Source organism: Neovison vison, chromosome 13 (genome assembly GCF_020171115.1).
Source record: "Neovison vison isolate M4711 chromosome 13, ASM_NN_V1, whole genome shotgun sequence".
NCBI lineage: Eukaryota > Metazoa > Chordata > Mammalia > Carnivora > Mustelidae > Neogale > Neogale vison.
This window is the reverse complement of record NC_058103.1, coordinates 46,762,768-46,780,315: the sequence shown is the minus strand read 5'-3', so window position 1 is coordinate 46,780,315 and position 17,548 is coordinate 46,762,768. Positions and strand designations below refer to the sequence as shown.

The 17,548-nt window shown below is 35.2% G+C and overlaps 1 protein-coding gene across 7 annotated transcripts in view; it reads right to left on the bottom strand.

The window, feature by feature from the left end:
* The window catches only part of TXNDC16 (thioredoxin domain containing 16), a 109,391-nt gene that overhangs the window by 38,066 nt on the left and 53,777 nt on the right, over positions 1-17,548 (bottom strand). For all 7 annotated transcript variants that reach the window (XM_044229541.1, XM_044229538.1, XM_044229537.1 and 4 more), the window contains 4 exons: positions 14,639-14,789; positions 6,643-6,809; positions 6,195-6,255; positions 1,445-1,568 (listed from right to left, as the gene is read on the bottom strand). In XM_044229541.1, coding sequence (XP_044085476.1) covers positions 1,445-1,568; positions 6,195-6,255; positions 6,643-6,809; positions 14,639-14,789 — 503 coding nt within the window. The remainder of the gene's footprint in view (positions 1-1,444; positions 1,569-6,194; positions 6,256-6,642; positions 6,810-14,638; positions 14,790-17,548) is intronic.

Sequence of the window (17,548 nt, the reverse complement as noted above, 5' to 3'; positions counted from 1 at the left end):
GAGTCATCGGTTGCATATAATACCCAGTGCTCATTAAGTTCATTTTAAAAGGAGAATCCTTATATTTTTGAAATGTACAGGGAAATCTTTTTGGATGAAACTCTATATTTGGGATTTGCAACAAAATAATAACGGGTGGGGAGTGACTGGAACAGGATAGCCATGCATTGATGGTGGTTGGGTGGGGCCAGGTAATGGATAGCAGGAGATTTGTTCTATTATCCTGTTTACTTTATGCTAAGTTCACAATTCTTTATAATAACACATTACAAAGAAAGGAATGGAGGAAGACAATTTACAAATGAGAGTATTATTTTCATATGATTTCTAATACTATAAAGTAAAAATACTAGATCTGAATTACAGTGCATCTCCACAGGTTTCAGCCATGAGACTCTAGTCAGTCACATTACTCTCCCTTAGTGTTAAATGTGAAACATAAGAGTTATACTAAACTATCTTAAAGGATAGTATATTATTTAAAATACCATGACACTAACAAGTTACAACTTCAATACCAAAATTAATAAAGGCCTATTTTCCTATTTACTATATTTTTTCCTTCTTATTCACATATTTTCATTTCCTTCCAGTTCTTTCTTATTTTCTTTTTTTTTTTTAAGATTTTATTCATTTATTTGACAGATAGATCACAAATAGGCAGAGAGGCAGGCAGAGAGAGAGGAGGAAGCAGGCTCCCTGCTGAGCAGAGAGCGCGATGCGGGGCTCGATCCCAGGACCCTGAGATCATGACCTGAGCCAAAGGCAGAGGCTTTAACCCACTGAGGCACCCACGTGGCCCCCTTTCTTATTTTCTAATCCATTCTTGTCCTCTTCTTCGAACATTTCCCTGCTAAACCACAGATTCTTCATGTACGAAATGAAGGGGACATCAGCCAACTCAAAGTAAATAATGTGTAGGAGAATAGCCCTGAAACTACAGAATATTTCAAAAACATAAGCAATAAGTACAATAAAAAGGAATGAAATGGGTTAAAAAAAGAAGTTTTAAATGTTACTGAAATTTACTCCCAAATTGTCAATAATCAGATTTATTTACAATTACAGATCCAAACAATATTTACTAGAATTTCATATCCTTATAGGAAAAAGAAAAGTAAAATACCAAGTTGTGGCTCCTAGGTTATTTTTTCTAAACATGGAAGAGACGAAGAGGGCTGAAAGAACCGATTTAGAAGATAAAGCTAGAAGCCTGGCATGTAACAATGAAATGTATTACACTCAACAAAATATAGCATCCTTACCTCTTCTACCAAATTAACTTGATAAGATATTATTCAAAATAGGTTTCTCCAGGTATTTTCATATTCTTAACTGTCAAAACATTCTATGAGAAAGTTAATTCACTGAAATTTCACTGATCTTATGGGTGCCAAGCATAAATAGGGGGTGAAGGGGGAAGGAGCATCACAAAACTTATTACCCATATCTGGACTTGCCATGTCCTCATCTTCATCTTCTTGTATTTCTTCAATGTGCATATTACTTTCCACACGGGATATTATTAAATCAACATCATGTAAGACCAAAAATTCCACTGGCACTCCCTAGAAATACATTCATTTTTAAAATCATGACTAAAAATATGCCATTTTAATAAAAATGTTTTACTTGTTTGATATTAAAATGAAACAAATCTTTAGAACTCCAGTTTTAAAATTAAATAAAACAAAAAAGGGAATTCCATAATCATTATAGAAAGAATCCAAAGCATATTTTATCTAAAGATAGTGTATACTAATGAAAGAAAAGGGCAAAAAACAACTAGTCATCTCACTTGCCTGTCATAATTACATTATACTGAAGTCTGCAACATTTCACACATAACAGGATGTCCCAACTCAATATAGAAGGAATACATACACACACACACACAACTTAATCATAAACAGAACCAATCAAAATTATTTAGATATTCCACAGATATATTCAAAATAGTATCTCATCCTATAATAATTCTGCTAAAATTTAGCTAAAAACATTTAAAACTACAATTTGCCCCAGGTATTTTAAGAATACCAAATCTAACCCACTGAGATTATTCCATTGTAATCTCTTTCACTAATACCCAACTATCACATCTTAAAAACATGAAATTTTAGGCCACTAGATTATTTTAATAAATCATTCTTGACTGTAACTGTGCATGAGAATAAAGCTATAGAATAACTCTAAAGTGTGTTTGTTCTTTGATATCACATATTCATCTTTTTAATATTACAAAGTGAGCAACTTGTTACTTCTGTGGAAATAATAATGGGGTTAAAATGTATAATGATGAAAGTCAAACCAAATTTGTTTGGAGTATACATAGATATTGTGGTAATAAACTTTTTTATTCAAATACAATATCCACAAAGGAAGAACACAAATTATAAGTGTGTAGAGTTTGATGAATTTTTACAGAGCTGATACACTTATATAACCACCACACAGGTTAAGATACAGAACATTACCCAGCACACCCAGAGGCCATCTCCTTGCCTCTCCCTGTCATCACCATCCCCCAAAGGTAATCACTATTCTGACTTTCATCACCATCTATAAATTTTGCCAGTTTGAAATTTATATAATAGAATTATATACAGCTTATAATCTTTCTGTGACAACATTTCCCTTCTTTTGCTCAACACTATTTGTGAGGTATATTCAGGTTACATTCAAAAGCAGTTTATTCTTTTCCAATGATGAATTCATTATATGAATATACTAGTATATAAGATTGTGTACCATATGCATGTATGTGTTTATCCACTCTATTGCCTAAGGGCGTATGTTATTTCCAGCTTTGGACCATTATAAATACTAACTGCTAGGAACATTACTATAGCTGTCTTTTGGTGCACGTGTATACACATTTCTGCTGGGCAATGCTTAGGAATGAAACAGCTGGTTCACAGTGATATATACGTAGCCTCAGCTTTAGGAAGCACTGCCAGATATTTTTCCAATTTTCATTGTACTAATTTTCTCTCCTACCAAAAGTTCTTGTAACTCTACCTTCTTACAAACACTTGCTATTGTTACTTCTTAAATTTTTAGCCATTCTGGAGGGGTAAGTACTGATATCTCTAGTGGTTTTGTTTGCATTTCTATCTACAGTCTATTTGCTAATTGGATAAGGGAAATGCATCTTATGATGGAGAAAATTAACTGTCTCTATCTTAATTCAGTAATCAAAGGTAGCATCATTATGTGAGAAAACCAGACATCCTCCACGTTAGGATAAGATAAAATACAAATGAACCAGAAGTGTGAAGAATTCTTACCCAGAATGTTTAATGGAGCTAGGCAATCTGACTTCCAGTTTTTAGGAAACATAAGGGAACAAAGGAGCAAGGCAGACAAAAGCAAAAGGAAACAGACAAATCCAGAATATGGAAACCCTGGCCCGTTTATCTAAAAGGCACTATCATGGGGGAAAAGAAGACATTGAGACATTTAAGAAACACACCAAATGCAATTCATAATCCTTAACTAAATTTTGGTTAACAAAAAACATCTATAGAAAATAATTTTAAGATGAGAAAATTGGAGTAGGAACTGGCTATGAGATTACACTATGATATAACAAGTTACTGTTAATTTTGTTAAGTGTGATAATAATATTGTGGTTATATATAGAAGAACAACAATAATTTTTAGAGTTTCATGCTAGATATTTATGGGTAAATGTCATTATATCAAGTATTCTTTGGAATGTTTCATAAAAAAGTGACAGGTGAAGGAAACAGAATAAAATATTAATTGCTGAATCTAGGTAGTAAGTATACGGTTATTCATTTTTTTCCTACTTTTCAGTTTGGTAGATTTTATTAAAAAAAAAAAAGCTCTGAAGAAAGGAATTTTAAAAAGGGCTTTTAAAAACTCAGGTACTAAGAAATATCCTAGGCATTAACACTTTCCCTCATAATACTATGCTGAAACACAAACAACTCTTCTCCTCAGGGCTTCTGCACATGTGTCCTCTCGGCCTGGAAGACTCTTTCCCCACATATCCACAGGTATATTCCTTTGCTTTATTGTTTCTAATCAGTGAGGTCTTCCAAGACTACTCTCTCACCTTACCTTGATTTTTTTTTCCATTGTCTTTAACACCATCTGAAATTCTAGCTATACTGGTTTTGTATTTGTCTCCTGCTACTAGAATATTAGCTCCATGAGGGCAAAAACTTGCTTTTGTTCACTGCTATATCCTCAGCCTAGGACTGTGCCTGAAACAAAGCGGGTACACAATAAATACTTATGGAAAGGATAAATGGATGAGTATTAGTATTTATTGAGCACTTACAAATGTATTGGATCCTGTGCTAATTTAGCACTTTCCATTATTTCTTTTAATATACTGACCCCAACAACTCATTAAAGTAGGTTTATTCTTATTAACCCTTCTTTACAATGAAAAAGAGAGAGAGAGAGAGAGATATAGAAGTCAAGTAATTTGCCCAGAGTTACAAAGTGGGATTTGAACTAGGCAGTAAGATACTATAGCATAAACTCTTAATACTATATTGCTAATTAGTTCCCTAGGAAAAAAATTCTGAAGAACTAACACAATACTAAAAGATATGTTTTAAACTCACTATACAAGGCTTATAATACAGTAATATAAGCATACAATACTATCTATGCAACCAGTTCTATACTTTAAGGACCCTCAAACCCTTTGCCTGGAAAGGAGAGAGAAAGAATGATTATACAAACCCAGAATGAACATTATTGCCCTGATGAGAAGGTTAAAAAAAAAAATACACTGAATTTAATAAAGAGATTCATAGAAAAGACTCATCTATCCTTTACAGAAAATATCTTCACAGAGATAGCTATCTTATTACCTATCTTACCGCATGTTATACATTACTATATTACTATATTTTAGCAATTACTATATTTTACTGTATTTTAATAATTTAAGACATCAAACTCAGAAACCATCATGAATTTTAATTTTTCCAAAAAACCTATTTCCTAATAATAAATATTATAACTTCTTATTTAAGGATCTTGACCTATCAGCAAAAAAACAGCTTCAGAAATACTCTTTCCATGACCTAGCCAAAAAGCAGAGCATACTAGCCCCATACTACATTTGAACAATACTACGGTTTTCAAAGTATTTTCCTATTTTGTCTTATAAATTTCTTGTAAGTTATAAGGGAAGGTTTTGCGAATATTTCACAAATGAGAAAACTGAGCTTGGCGAAGTTAATTTATTAATCCAGTCCCAGAACCAAAGGAACAGAATCCAGTCTTCTAACCATTGACCTGGTATTCATGCCATAGCTCTAGGCAAGAGAATTTAAATTTAAATTATCAGGCAGTTCAGGGGCCCCCGGCTGGCTGGCTCAGTCGGTAGAGCACCCAATTCTTGATCTTGGGATCATTAGTTTGAGCCCTATGTTGGGTGTAGAGATCAGTTAGGTCAATCTAAAAAAAAATTTTTTTAACTAGCAGTTCAAAAACACATCAATTATTCAGCATATTTATATAATATTTTGAAATGTGCAGAATTAAAGAGTTCTTAACAATTAAGAAAAATTTTAAGAAACATAAGAAAAAGGAACATTAACAGAAATTTACAAAGGCAAATAAACGGGAATAAGCTTTTAAAAAATGTTCAACCTCACTAGTAATCAAAAATATGCAAATTAAAACGGGAACTTTGTGGGTTGAGATTTTTTTTTTAACATGATGATGCTCAGTAGTGGCAAAGTGTTATGAGCAACAAAGAATTCCAGATCTTGCTGGTTTCTTGAGGGCAATTTGACGATGTATTCTAACAGCCTTAAAAAATCCAATTTCCTTTGACAAACTTCACCTCCAGAAATTTAGCCAAAGGAAAGAACCAGTGATATTCAAAACAGCATACAAAGGCAGGCATCATAGCATAATAGCAAGTAATTAGATATAATTTTATGTGACAGGTAGGATATATAGCATGATCTTAATTTTCTTAAAATATATATATATATATATTTATGAACATGAGAAAAGAGACAGACTAACAAATGGAAAAAAAAAAAAAAACACCAAAATGTTAACAGCAATAATCTTTGAATAGTGGCAATTTATAGAATTTGGTTTCTATAATAAGCTTATATTATTTTATGACCACACATTTGAACTTTCTTTAAATAAGCAGACATTGTAGAGCAATACATAAAATAACTAACCTCTTCTGCTCTTCTGAAGACCACGTTAGCATGCTGAGGAATGTCAACTTCCGAAGAGTCCCTTTTTCAAAATGGAAATAAATGTTTTATATGGCTGATCTGAAGAACAGTCATCCAGGATGTCAACATAAAAGAGAACTATAAGTTCTTACACTAAAAACAATTTATGAAAAAAGATTACAATTTACTGAGTTTGAGATATTTTAGATACAAATAGAGACTAGATGTTCCAGTCTCCATCACCATCTTCATTTAGCGAAGTTTAAAGGTCTAAATTTTAATCAAGCTAATAATTAATATACAGACTTTAGCTCAACAACTGGTTCTAACTATATTAAAATTTACTGGAGATCTAAGTTTATTTACAAGTGAAGATATTACCACATTTTAAAAAGAGAAAAATTCTAGTGCTTTGCTAAATACAGTGAATACCTAATGTTTAAGATACCTTAACAAGAGTAGAACTCCTGCTTTCCCCAGAAGTCGCCAAGCAACCCATTCTGCAGTCCTTCTATCAGCTTCATATGTCGCTTGCTGACTAACAATAAAAACCAGTGGTAATCCTAGTTGGAGATGAACAGTTGAAACCTGTTGAGGGTCTTCAGCAACTTCGGTCTTCATGTAAAAAAAAAAGAACAAAATGTCTTCACTGTGTGAAAACAGGGTTCCAACATTTGGATTTAAATTCTAATTCTTATTAATAAAGTCATGCATTAAAAAAAAAAACAAACTACAAGCCTATGAAATAAATCTAATAGTGACAGAAATGACCTCATTATTTCCTAAGGTTAATCCTCCCGATGTACCTATATACTTTAAGCATTATAAAACTAATGTATTTACAAGGAGTTAAACATGAAATCACAACCCCAAGGAATAAGAGCATTATAAAGAAATTTAAAAAAACACAAATAAAATAGTGTAGTATTGATAAAGAGATATTTCAAGGGAAATAGAATGACGAAAAAATTCTTTCATATAAAAATTTAACATGTAATGACGTATTACAAAACAAGAGGAACATCTAAGTTAGGACAGCAGCTTGAATATATACATCTAATTTTACTCCCTCCAGTAATCCCAGGAAAAGTATAGCAGGAAGATCTTCTTTAAAGGAGATAAACATACATATGTGAAGAAAGGAAAACAGAAAAGGCAAACATTTTTTGGAAGCTGAAGAACAGAATAATAACTGACTTAGGAGAATCTAACAAAGCAAAACAGTAAGCCAGGAGAGAGAAAGCTAAGAAACAGTTCAATCAAGTACAGCATCCCTATAATTGCTCAGGGTTTTTCAGTGCCTGGTGTCTCTGGAACCAGGAGAGAAATACTGGAGGGCAGTGGCAGGAAGTCTCTGAAATAAGGAGGAATACACGTAAAAGCTTTGGAGGAGTTAGATACTGAGATTCCCCTCCAATTCCATTGAGTTTAGGCAACTATTCCTCCCTCACACCAGAAGAAATCTGGGGGTGACTTCAGAAAATCTCAGAGTGTGAATGCCAGGCCAAAAGTGGGGAGATTAAGTAACCAAATGCTAAGATGCCCCCGACTCCCTACCCACTCATTTCCCAGAATAAAAGCGGCCAGACTTCTGTCCTCTGGGCAGAAGATGGGAAGATCCTTTTCTGAGAATCATTAAGCCCAAGAAAAAGCCTGAGGATACTGACATTAGGGTTTTCCAAAAAGCAGCCCAGATCTAATCACCCTATAGAATTCAGAATTAACAAGTCTCATGTACATCCGTAGAACTTCCAATCAGCTTTTAAGGTTCATCTTCCAAATCACAAACAGATATCCAAGGAGTAACATGCGTCTGAGGGAAGCCTCTAACATAAAAGATAGAACCCAGAACAAAGAGAAAAACAGATAACATGGAGACAACACAGACTATTCAGGAAGCAGATTCAGAAAACCACCCCTGATAATCTCCAGGTGATGGGAAGATACTGCATCCATAAAGAAATAAAAATTAAAATTGAACAAATCTGCCAGAAAGTACATACAGCAAAAGAAGGAAAATAGGAGAAAATGTAATAAAGGTGAAGACTGGTTCAAGAGGTCCAATGTCCAAATGGGAGTCCCAGAAAGAGAGAAGGGAGAAAAAATAAAGGAAAAAATCACCACTGAAATAAACACAAAAGTTTCCCATGACTGAAGGAACATGAATTGCCAGACTGAAAGAGCCTACTGAGTAACCAAATAGTGGATAAAAGTAGATATACAGGAATATCCCTTCTTGTAAGCTTTACAATTATTGACAATTTTTTTTAATCCTAAAAGTTTCTAGAGAAAAATTGATATTTACCCATGATAGGTCAAATTCCAAAATGGTCCCTGAGATTCCTGGTGCACCAATCTTGCATAATCCCAATCCCTAAAATAGCCATTCCCTTGATTAGGTTCCATTATAGAAACTGTCATGGCACAATGCAGTGAGATTGTCCTGCTGGCTCTGAAGGAAGAAGCTATAATTTTTTTGAGAAGGCCCTGTGGCTAGGACCTGTGAACAGCCTGTAGAAGCTAAGAGCAACACCAGCCAATGAGCAGCAAGAAAGTGGGGACCTCATCCTACAATCACATTGAACTGAATTATACCAAAGCCTGAACAGGTAGAACAACCTGAAGAAACAGTTGGAGAACAATCAGTAATTCAACATTAAAAACTGGAAACGAGGAATAAGCAGTAAGGGTGGAGATCTGGCAAGGAGCCAAATCATTAAAAACCATTATCTCTTCCTAAGGAAGTGTGGCTTTCTTCTGTAAATGAATTGAAACCATTTAGAAATTGTACAAAATATTTTAACATGTGTGTTTAAAAATATTACTCTACCAGCAAAGGCAAGTATGAACTTAAAGGAATGGGGAGAATAAAAGGGAGGTATAGAGACCAGATCAGTTACTATTACTAAAATAGAACATGAAAGATGGTGAAAACCTCAATTAAGGCATTGGCTGTTAGAATGAAGAATTCAAAAGATATTTAAGATGTAAAATTAGATGTGGGGAGATGCAGGATTTGAGAATGCTTTCCCAGGTTTCTGCTATGAATGACTCGATAGTAAATTAAGGGATAATGGAGAAAGAACAGATGGTGGACAAGGACAACACATAGATGTTGGGCATACTAAGCTTAAGGAGAGATACATCTAATTAGTAGTTAATTATATGGATCAGGAAATCCAAAGAAAAATTTAACCTGAAAGTTCGGATTGGAGACTCAGTATAGTTAATGCTATAGAAACAGATAAGATCCCCTAAAGGGTGTTTTCTGACCATCTATCACTGTGTGTGTAGCAAAGTACTCCAAAACCCAATGGCTTAAAATAACAAGAATCGCTTATTTTGACTGTATATCTGCAAGCTCATCTCTGATCCATGTAGCATTAGCAGGGCCTTTGGACAGGAGGCAAAAGGTCTGCTTTAAATGGCTCATTCAGGATACCTGGGTGGCTCAGTTGGTTAAGGATCTGCCTTTGGCTCAAGTCATGATCCCACGATCCTGAAATCGAGTCCTGCATTGAGCTCCTTGATTCACGGCAGCCTGCTTCTCTCTCTCTACCCCTCTCCCCTGCTCGTGCTCTCTCTCTGACAAATAAGTAGAATCTTTAAAAAATAAAGTGGACAGAGAGGCAAGATGGCGGAGGAGTAGCAGACTGAAATGACATCAGGTCCCAGGAGTTCAGCTAGATAGTTAAACCATCTGAACACCTACAAACTCAATAAGAGATAGAAGAGAAGAAGAGCAGCAATTCTAGGAACAGAAAATTGACAACTTTCTGAAAGGTAGGACATGCAGAGAAGTGAATCCGAAGCAACAGGAAGATAACTGCAGCAGGAGGGGCCGGCTCCCAGCAAGCAGTGGAGCAGCAGAGCACAAAATCAGAACTTTTAGAAGTCTGCTCCACTAAGGGACATCATTCCAGAGGCAAAGCAGAGTAAAGCCCTCATGGGGACAGTGTGGTCTCAGTTCCCGCAGGGTCACAGAAAGATTGGAGGTGTCTGAGTATAACAGAGCTCGCAAGTAGTGGAGCAGGGAAGCCAACTACAGAGACAGAGCCAAGGAGTGAGCTCTCAGCTTGGGGTTACCTTAAACCGTGAACCCCGGCACAGTTGAGCCACTGCTCTTCGAGCAGGGACTCCACAAGTGGCAGATCCAGAGAGACACCCACCCCCCCAAGGAGGAGTGGCACAGGAATGTGTGGCAGGAATCTGCTGGGTTTGAAGACTCCAAATGGAGCTGTGTGCCAGAGACAGAAATGCTCAGTCACAGGCTGGGTGAGCACAGAGCAAAACTGGAGACCAGGAAGACAGGAGTAACTGCTTTTCTTTGAGGGCACACTGAGGAGTGGGGCACCGAGCTCTCGGCTCCTCTGGGCTAGAAATTGGAAGGCAGCCATTTTTATACCTGAGCTGTACGGAAACGTTCAGGGAACAAAAGATCCCAAGAGTGAACCAGAGCAGATTACTTAGCCTGGCCCCTGGCAAGGGCGGTGCAATTCCACCTCGGGCAAAGACATTTGATAATCACTACAAAAGGACCCCCCCCCCAGAAAATCAGCAAGAACCTCCAGCCAAGACCAAGCTGACCAATCAAGAAGAACAATGGAACTCCAAAGCTAGGAGAAAGTAATGCATAGGATTCATGGGTTTTTTCCCCATAATCCTTTAGTCTTAAAAAGTTAAATTGTTTTTAATTTTACTTTTTTTCTTATTCTATTTTTTTAACTTTTCCTCTTTCCTCTTATAACATTTTTAAACTAGTTTATCTTAACAATAGCTTTCTTTTAAAAAAAACATCTTTTTAAAACTTCATTATTACAGTCATATTTTATCCCTTCATTGTATTGGACTTTATTTTTTGAATACATATAGGTTGTTTTTTAATTTTGGGATATAATTTCTTCTAATAGATCAAAATATACCCTAAATCTAGCATATGGCTTTATTCTAGTCTTCAGCCTGAGCACATTTTTTTTTTGTTTTTCCAACCAACTTAGAGTTTTTTTAAAATTTTCATCTTTATAGCATATTCTACCCCTTCATTGTGTTTACCCTTATTTTTGTATATATATAAGTTTCTCTTTCTTTAAAATTTTGGGAGGTAGTTTCTTCTAAGAGACCAAAATACACCCAAAATCAAGTGGGTGGCTCTGTTCTATTCACCAGTCTAAAATAAATAAATAAATAAATATATATTTATATATTATAAATTATATATATATATTTATATTTATATTTATATTATATATTTATATTATATATAATTTATATTTATATTTATATTTATATTATATATATTTATATTATATATAATTTATATATATAAAATATATATATATATATATATATATATAATTTCTATTTCTTTTTTCCCCCTTACTTCTCCCCCTGGTTTTGGGTCTCTTCTGATTTGGTTAGCATAATTTTTCTGGGGTCTTTGCCACCCTTTTAGTATTTTATTTTTTATTTTTATTTTATTTAGTATTTTATTCTCTCGTTCATATATTCTTATCTGGATAAAATGACAAGGTGGAAAAACTCACCACAAAAAAAAGAATAAGGGGCAGTACTAAAGGCTAGGGACCTAATCAATACAGACATTAGTAATATGTCACAACTAGAGTTCAGAACAACGATTCTCAAGGTGCTAGGTGGGCTTGAAAAAGGCATGGAAGATACTAGAGAAAAACTTCCAGGAGAAATAAAATCCCCTTCTGGAGAAATAAAAGAACTAAATTCTAACCAAGTTGAAATTTTTAAAAGCTATTAATGATGTACAATTAAAATTGGAGGCTCTTACTGCCAGGATAAATGAGGCAGAAGAGAGAATTAGTGATATAGAAGATCAAAGAACAGAGAATAAAGAAGCTGAGCAAAAGAGAGACAAACAACTACTGGACCACAAGGGGAGAATTTGAAAGAGAAGTGATACCATAAGATGAAACAATATTAGAATAATTGGGATTCCGGAAGAAGAAGAAAGAGAGGGGGCAGAAGGTATATTGGAGCGAATTATAGTAGAGAATTTCCCTAATGCAACAAAGAAAACAAGCATCAAAATCCAGGAGGTGCAGAGAATCCCCCTCAAAATCAATAAAAATAGGTCCACACCCTGTCATCTAATAGTAAAACTTACAAGTCTTGGTAACAAAGAGAAAATCCTAAAGCAGCTCAGGACAAGAAGTCCATAACATACAATGGTAGAAATATTAGATTGGCAGCAGTTTTATTCACAGAGAGCTGGCAGGCCAGAAAGAACTAACATGATATATTCAGAGTACTAAATGAGAAAAATATGCAGCCAAGAATACTATATCCAGCTAGGCTATCACTGAAAATAGAAGGAAAGATAAAAAGCTTCCAGGACAAACAAAAACTAAAAGAATTTGCAAACACCCAACCAGCCCTACAGGAAATATTGAAAGGGGTCCTCTATGCAAAGAGAGAACCTAAAAGTAACATAGACCAGAAAGGAACAGAGACAATATACAGTAACAGTCATCTTACAGGCAATACAGTGGCACTAACTTCCTATCTTTCACAATAGTTACCCTGAATGTAAATGGGCTAAATGCCCCAATCAAAAGACACAGGGTATCAGAATGGATAAAAAGCAAAACCCATCAATATGCTGTCTACAAGAAACCCATTTTAGACCCAAAGACACCTCCAGATTTAAAGTGAGGAGGCGGAAAACAATTTACCATGCTAATGGACATCAAAAGAAAGCTGGGGTGGCAATTCTTATATCAGATAAATTAGATTTTAAGCCAAAGACTATAATAAGAGATGAGGAAGGACACTGTATCATACTTAAAGGGTCTGTCCAACAAGAAGATCTAACAATTTTAAATATCTATGCCCTTAACATGGGAGCAACCAACTATATAAACCAATTAATAACAAAATCAAAGAAACACATAGAAAATAATACAATAATAGTAGGGGATTTTAACACCCCCCCTCACTGAAATGGACAGATCATTTAAGCAAAAGATCAACAAGGAAATAAAGGCCTTAAATGACACACTGGACCAGATGGACATCACAGATGTATTCAGAACATTCCATACCAAAGCAACAGAATACACATTTTTCTCTAGTGCACATGGAACATTCTCCAAAATAGATCACATCCTGGGTCACAAATCAAGTCTCAACCAGCACCAAAAGATTGGGATCATTCCCTGCATATTTTCAGACCACAGTGCTCTGAAGCTAGAAATCAATCACAAGAGGAAAGTTGGAAAGAACTCAAATATATGGAGGCTAAAGAGCATCCTACTACTAAGGAATGCATGGGTCAACCAGGAAATTAAAGAATGTAGTGACCCGAAGGGAAACGTGCACCTGAATGTTTATAGCAGCAATGTCCACAATAGCCAAACTATGGAAAGAACCTAGATGTCCATCAACAGAAGATGTGGTATATATATATATATAATGGAATACTATGTAGCCATCAAAAGACACGAAACCTTGCCATTTGCAATGATGTGGATGGAACTAGAGGGTATCACGCTGAGAGAAATAAGTCAATCAAAGAAAGACAATTATCATACAATCTTCCTGATATGAGCAAGCTGAGAGGCAGAGTGGGGGGCTTGGAGGGTACGGAAGGAAAAACTGAAACAAGATGGGATCGGGAGAGAGACAAACCACAGACTCTTAATCTCACAAAACAAACTGAGGGTTGCTGGGGTAGGGTGGAGATGGTGGTTGGGTTATGGTTGGGTTATGGGGAGGGTATGTGCTATGGTGAGTGCTGTGAAGTGTGTAAGCCTGACGATTCACAGGTCTATACCCCTGGGGCAAATAATACATTATATGTTAATAAAAATAATTTTTAAAAAAACGTTCACAAAAGAGGTCTTTCCTTAACCATGATGTGGTCTTTGTGATCTTGGAGTGGTCGCAGTTCATTAAAACTACCACAGAATATTTCCACTTACACATGGTTATATTTGGATTTCAATACAACAATATTTCCAGGCATTAAAATGTCATCTCATGAACAGTGTATCTTCTATTCTACCTTTAATAAGTAAATACTCCTAAATCCCCCCTCAGTGAAAGAAATAGGCCTAAGGAAAGGGAAAAAGATAGAATTCATCTAAGTAAAATGCATAACTGTAATAAATTTTACATGTGAATGACCTAATATATATATATATTTTTTGACCTAATATATTAAAATAAGAAACATAGAGGACGCCTGGGTGAGTCTGTTGGCTGAGCCACCAGCTCCCGGTTTCAGCTTAGATCGTGATCTCAGGGTCATGGGATCAAGCCTAGCATTGGGATCTGTGCTCTGCATGGAGTCTGGGTTGGATTCTCTCTCTCCCTCTGCCTCTGTCCCTCCCCCTGCTTATGCGTGCTCCCTCTCTCTCAAAACAGATAAATGAAATCTTTAAAAAAATAATAAAATAAAATATGAAACATACCAGAAGAGGAGCTTCCATTGTCTTAATAAATCTATGTATATTCAATGTAGTCAGTGGTGGTTCCATCAGTGTTCTTCTACATTGCTCAGTCAAATCCAAGACTTGTTTACAATGAAAAAAGTAGAGATGTGCATTTTCAATATCCTCAGTACTACAAATAAAAAATTAGGGACAGATTCATTTGAAGAAGTTCAATGTATTATCTTTCCACCATTCAGAAAGACATAGTTCAAATATCTTTAAGTCTCATGTGTTTTAGTTACTGTTTTAGTAAAAATCTAAAACAGTAAAACAAAATAAAATGGACCTAAGCAAAAAAGAAGATACAGTTTTAGAGTTGTATTAGCAATTTTTCCCCTAAACTTCTAAATTAGGTTATAGTCAGGTCCACACAATTTTTTTTTTAAATAAAAGACTGTCACCTTGAGGACAAGGAGATTATCTTCGAATGTAGTTGCTTTTCTAGAGCTATGCTAAATAAAGCCTTGTAACACAAATTTTCTAGGTTTAATTTAAACTCAAATCTGTTTTGAATAAACTTCAGCCAAAACATGCCTTAAGATAGAAACCATGTGACAGTTTGTGGGAGTTTGTGAGTTAGTATCTGAAATATTACAAAACTCAGCAAATATGGCTTATAATTTGAGTTCTGGCATCCCTTCAATAAGAGAATTCAAAGATAAACTTATAGTGGGTAAGTAAATTTTGCCAAAATTAAAATAGCATTTAAAAAATCTCCATATGGCATTAGCAGGGTTTGGCAAAATACTGCAAATTTTTATTTTTAAAATGTTATTTTAATTCTTGATACATGCTCAAACTGAGATCTGAGGTTCACTGATTTCAAATTTAATTACAAACTAATTTCTAATAGATTCAATGGTTAAAGAAATAATCAGTCAAGGACTATAAAGCCTATTCTGTGTTAGGCCCTATACCAAATACAAAAAACCAAGATGAGTAAGATGATTCAAATCCTTGAGGGGCTTAGCATAAAGGACATATAGTTTTTTCTAATGTAGTCTGTAAGTGCTACAATATGCAAAGTACTAAGAGAAACAAAGAAATATTTCATTCTGCCTCAAGTCAGAGGGGAGAAAGAAGGAAAGGAAAAAGAGGTTTGTAGAGATTAAAAACAGTAAAAAAGATAGAACTTCCCGAACAAGATAAGACAAATGGGTACTTTAGACAAAGAAACGATATAGCTAAAACCCAATTAAAGTACTTAATTTTTGACTCTTAAACTCAAAGTACTTAACTTTGGAACTATTTAGGGTCTCATATGGTTACATATATTAAAAGCAAAGTTTTGAAAGCAAGAGGACCAGTTGAGGTTGAACATCATATCATAACCTCTGAAATAATAAAATAATTTTGGAAAGTTATTTCATCACAAATCATTGGTTGTAGGTAACAGAAAACAAAAAGGTGGAGAGGGGGCTTACTGGAAGTGTAGAAGCACATATCACAGAACACAAGGAAAATTCAAGCAATTAAATCAGAGAATAAATGTATAGATCTGAACAGCAGGAGTTCAAGGGATCTTCATTTTGCCATTAATATTTTTCAGCTCTCAAATATCTTTATATATAAAGACAACCCTCTCTGCTTTACTTCTACATGGCCAAAACATTCCTATGAGCAAGAGAGCCAAAACACTATATAATCCTATTTCTCCACGTCCAATTCCAAGTTCCTGAGAGAGGGGATCTCATTTGCTAAGGTAAGCCAGTGGTCTGGTTGACCCTAGATCAGGTGGCCACCTCTGATCTAACTGATGATAACATGTATGGGGTGAGGGGCTAACATCCTTGGCCTATACACAGATCCTTTAAGAGGGGAGTGCGGGGAGAAAACAAAACGTACTTGTATTCCTATAACATGCCACCTCTTATACTACCTATCCTATACACCCTCCTTAACCAACATTTAACTTCAAACAAATTCAGGCCCAACATGATATAATGATTAATATACTAGACCTACCCAATGTTAACAGCTCCAGCAACTAGAATAGTGCCTAGCGTATAGACGGCATTCAATAACTATTTGTTGAATAAAAGAATGAACAAATGAAAGAAAAAAATGCATTCACCTCTCCTCCATTAGGAGACAACCCAAAGTCATAGCCAACTACTTCATCCAGAAGTCATGCCATAGGACTATAGTACTCTGAAGGCAAAGTCCCTCCCTATCATTTCAGGTCTAGGTTGGACTCCTTATCATCCTGCTATCCATGAATAGATGAATAATGAAACATCTCCAATATATTAAATATTCAAAAGTATACCCAAAAAAAGAGTAACTGGATATTTTAAAATTCTCATTTTAAAAATAGGGGAAGGCAAAAATCCTTACAGACCATTATCATGTCTAGCCATAGATCAGAATATGCTATGTATGTGGTATATCTTGCTGAACAGATTTTGTAAGATAAATGATAGGACCTATATCTTCTGTGTTTTAAGCATGTCACCTTTATCTGCAACTATTCATCACCAGAAAAGGAATAAGCTAGGAACACACAAAAATGTACAATTAACTGGCAGCAAAACTATAGGGCTGACACAGAATCACCATGAGATGAGAACAACCAGGTTTCCCCCATTCTGGGATGGGAAATTGGCAGTCAACACTGAGAGCTGCAAAGCAGCTGGCTAAACCACTGCTTATCCTATCTTGAGACTCAGTGACTTACAGCAAAGCTTGGTGGTTTTGTCAGCAAAAGTCCCCAAATGGTTAAAAATATTAATCTGTATATAGACAGTGATCATGCATCAAAGTTTTAATTCATTAATGAAGGAGTCCACAGAATGACAGTCTAATAAGAAGAGACAAATGAGAAAAGGTGGCCAATGAGAAACTGCTGGCCAGTGTTGTACAGAGCAGTAAAAACATAACTTCTCTCTA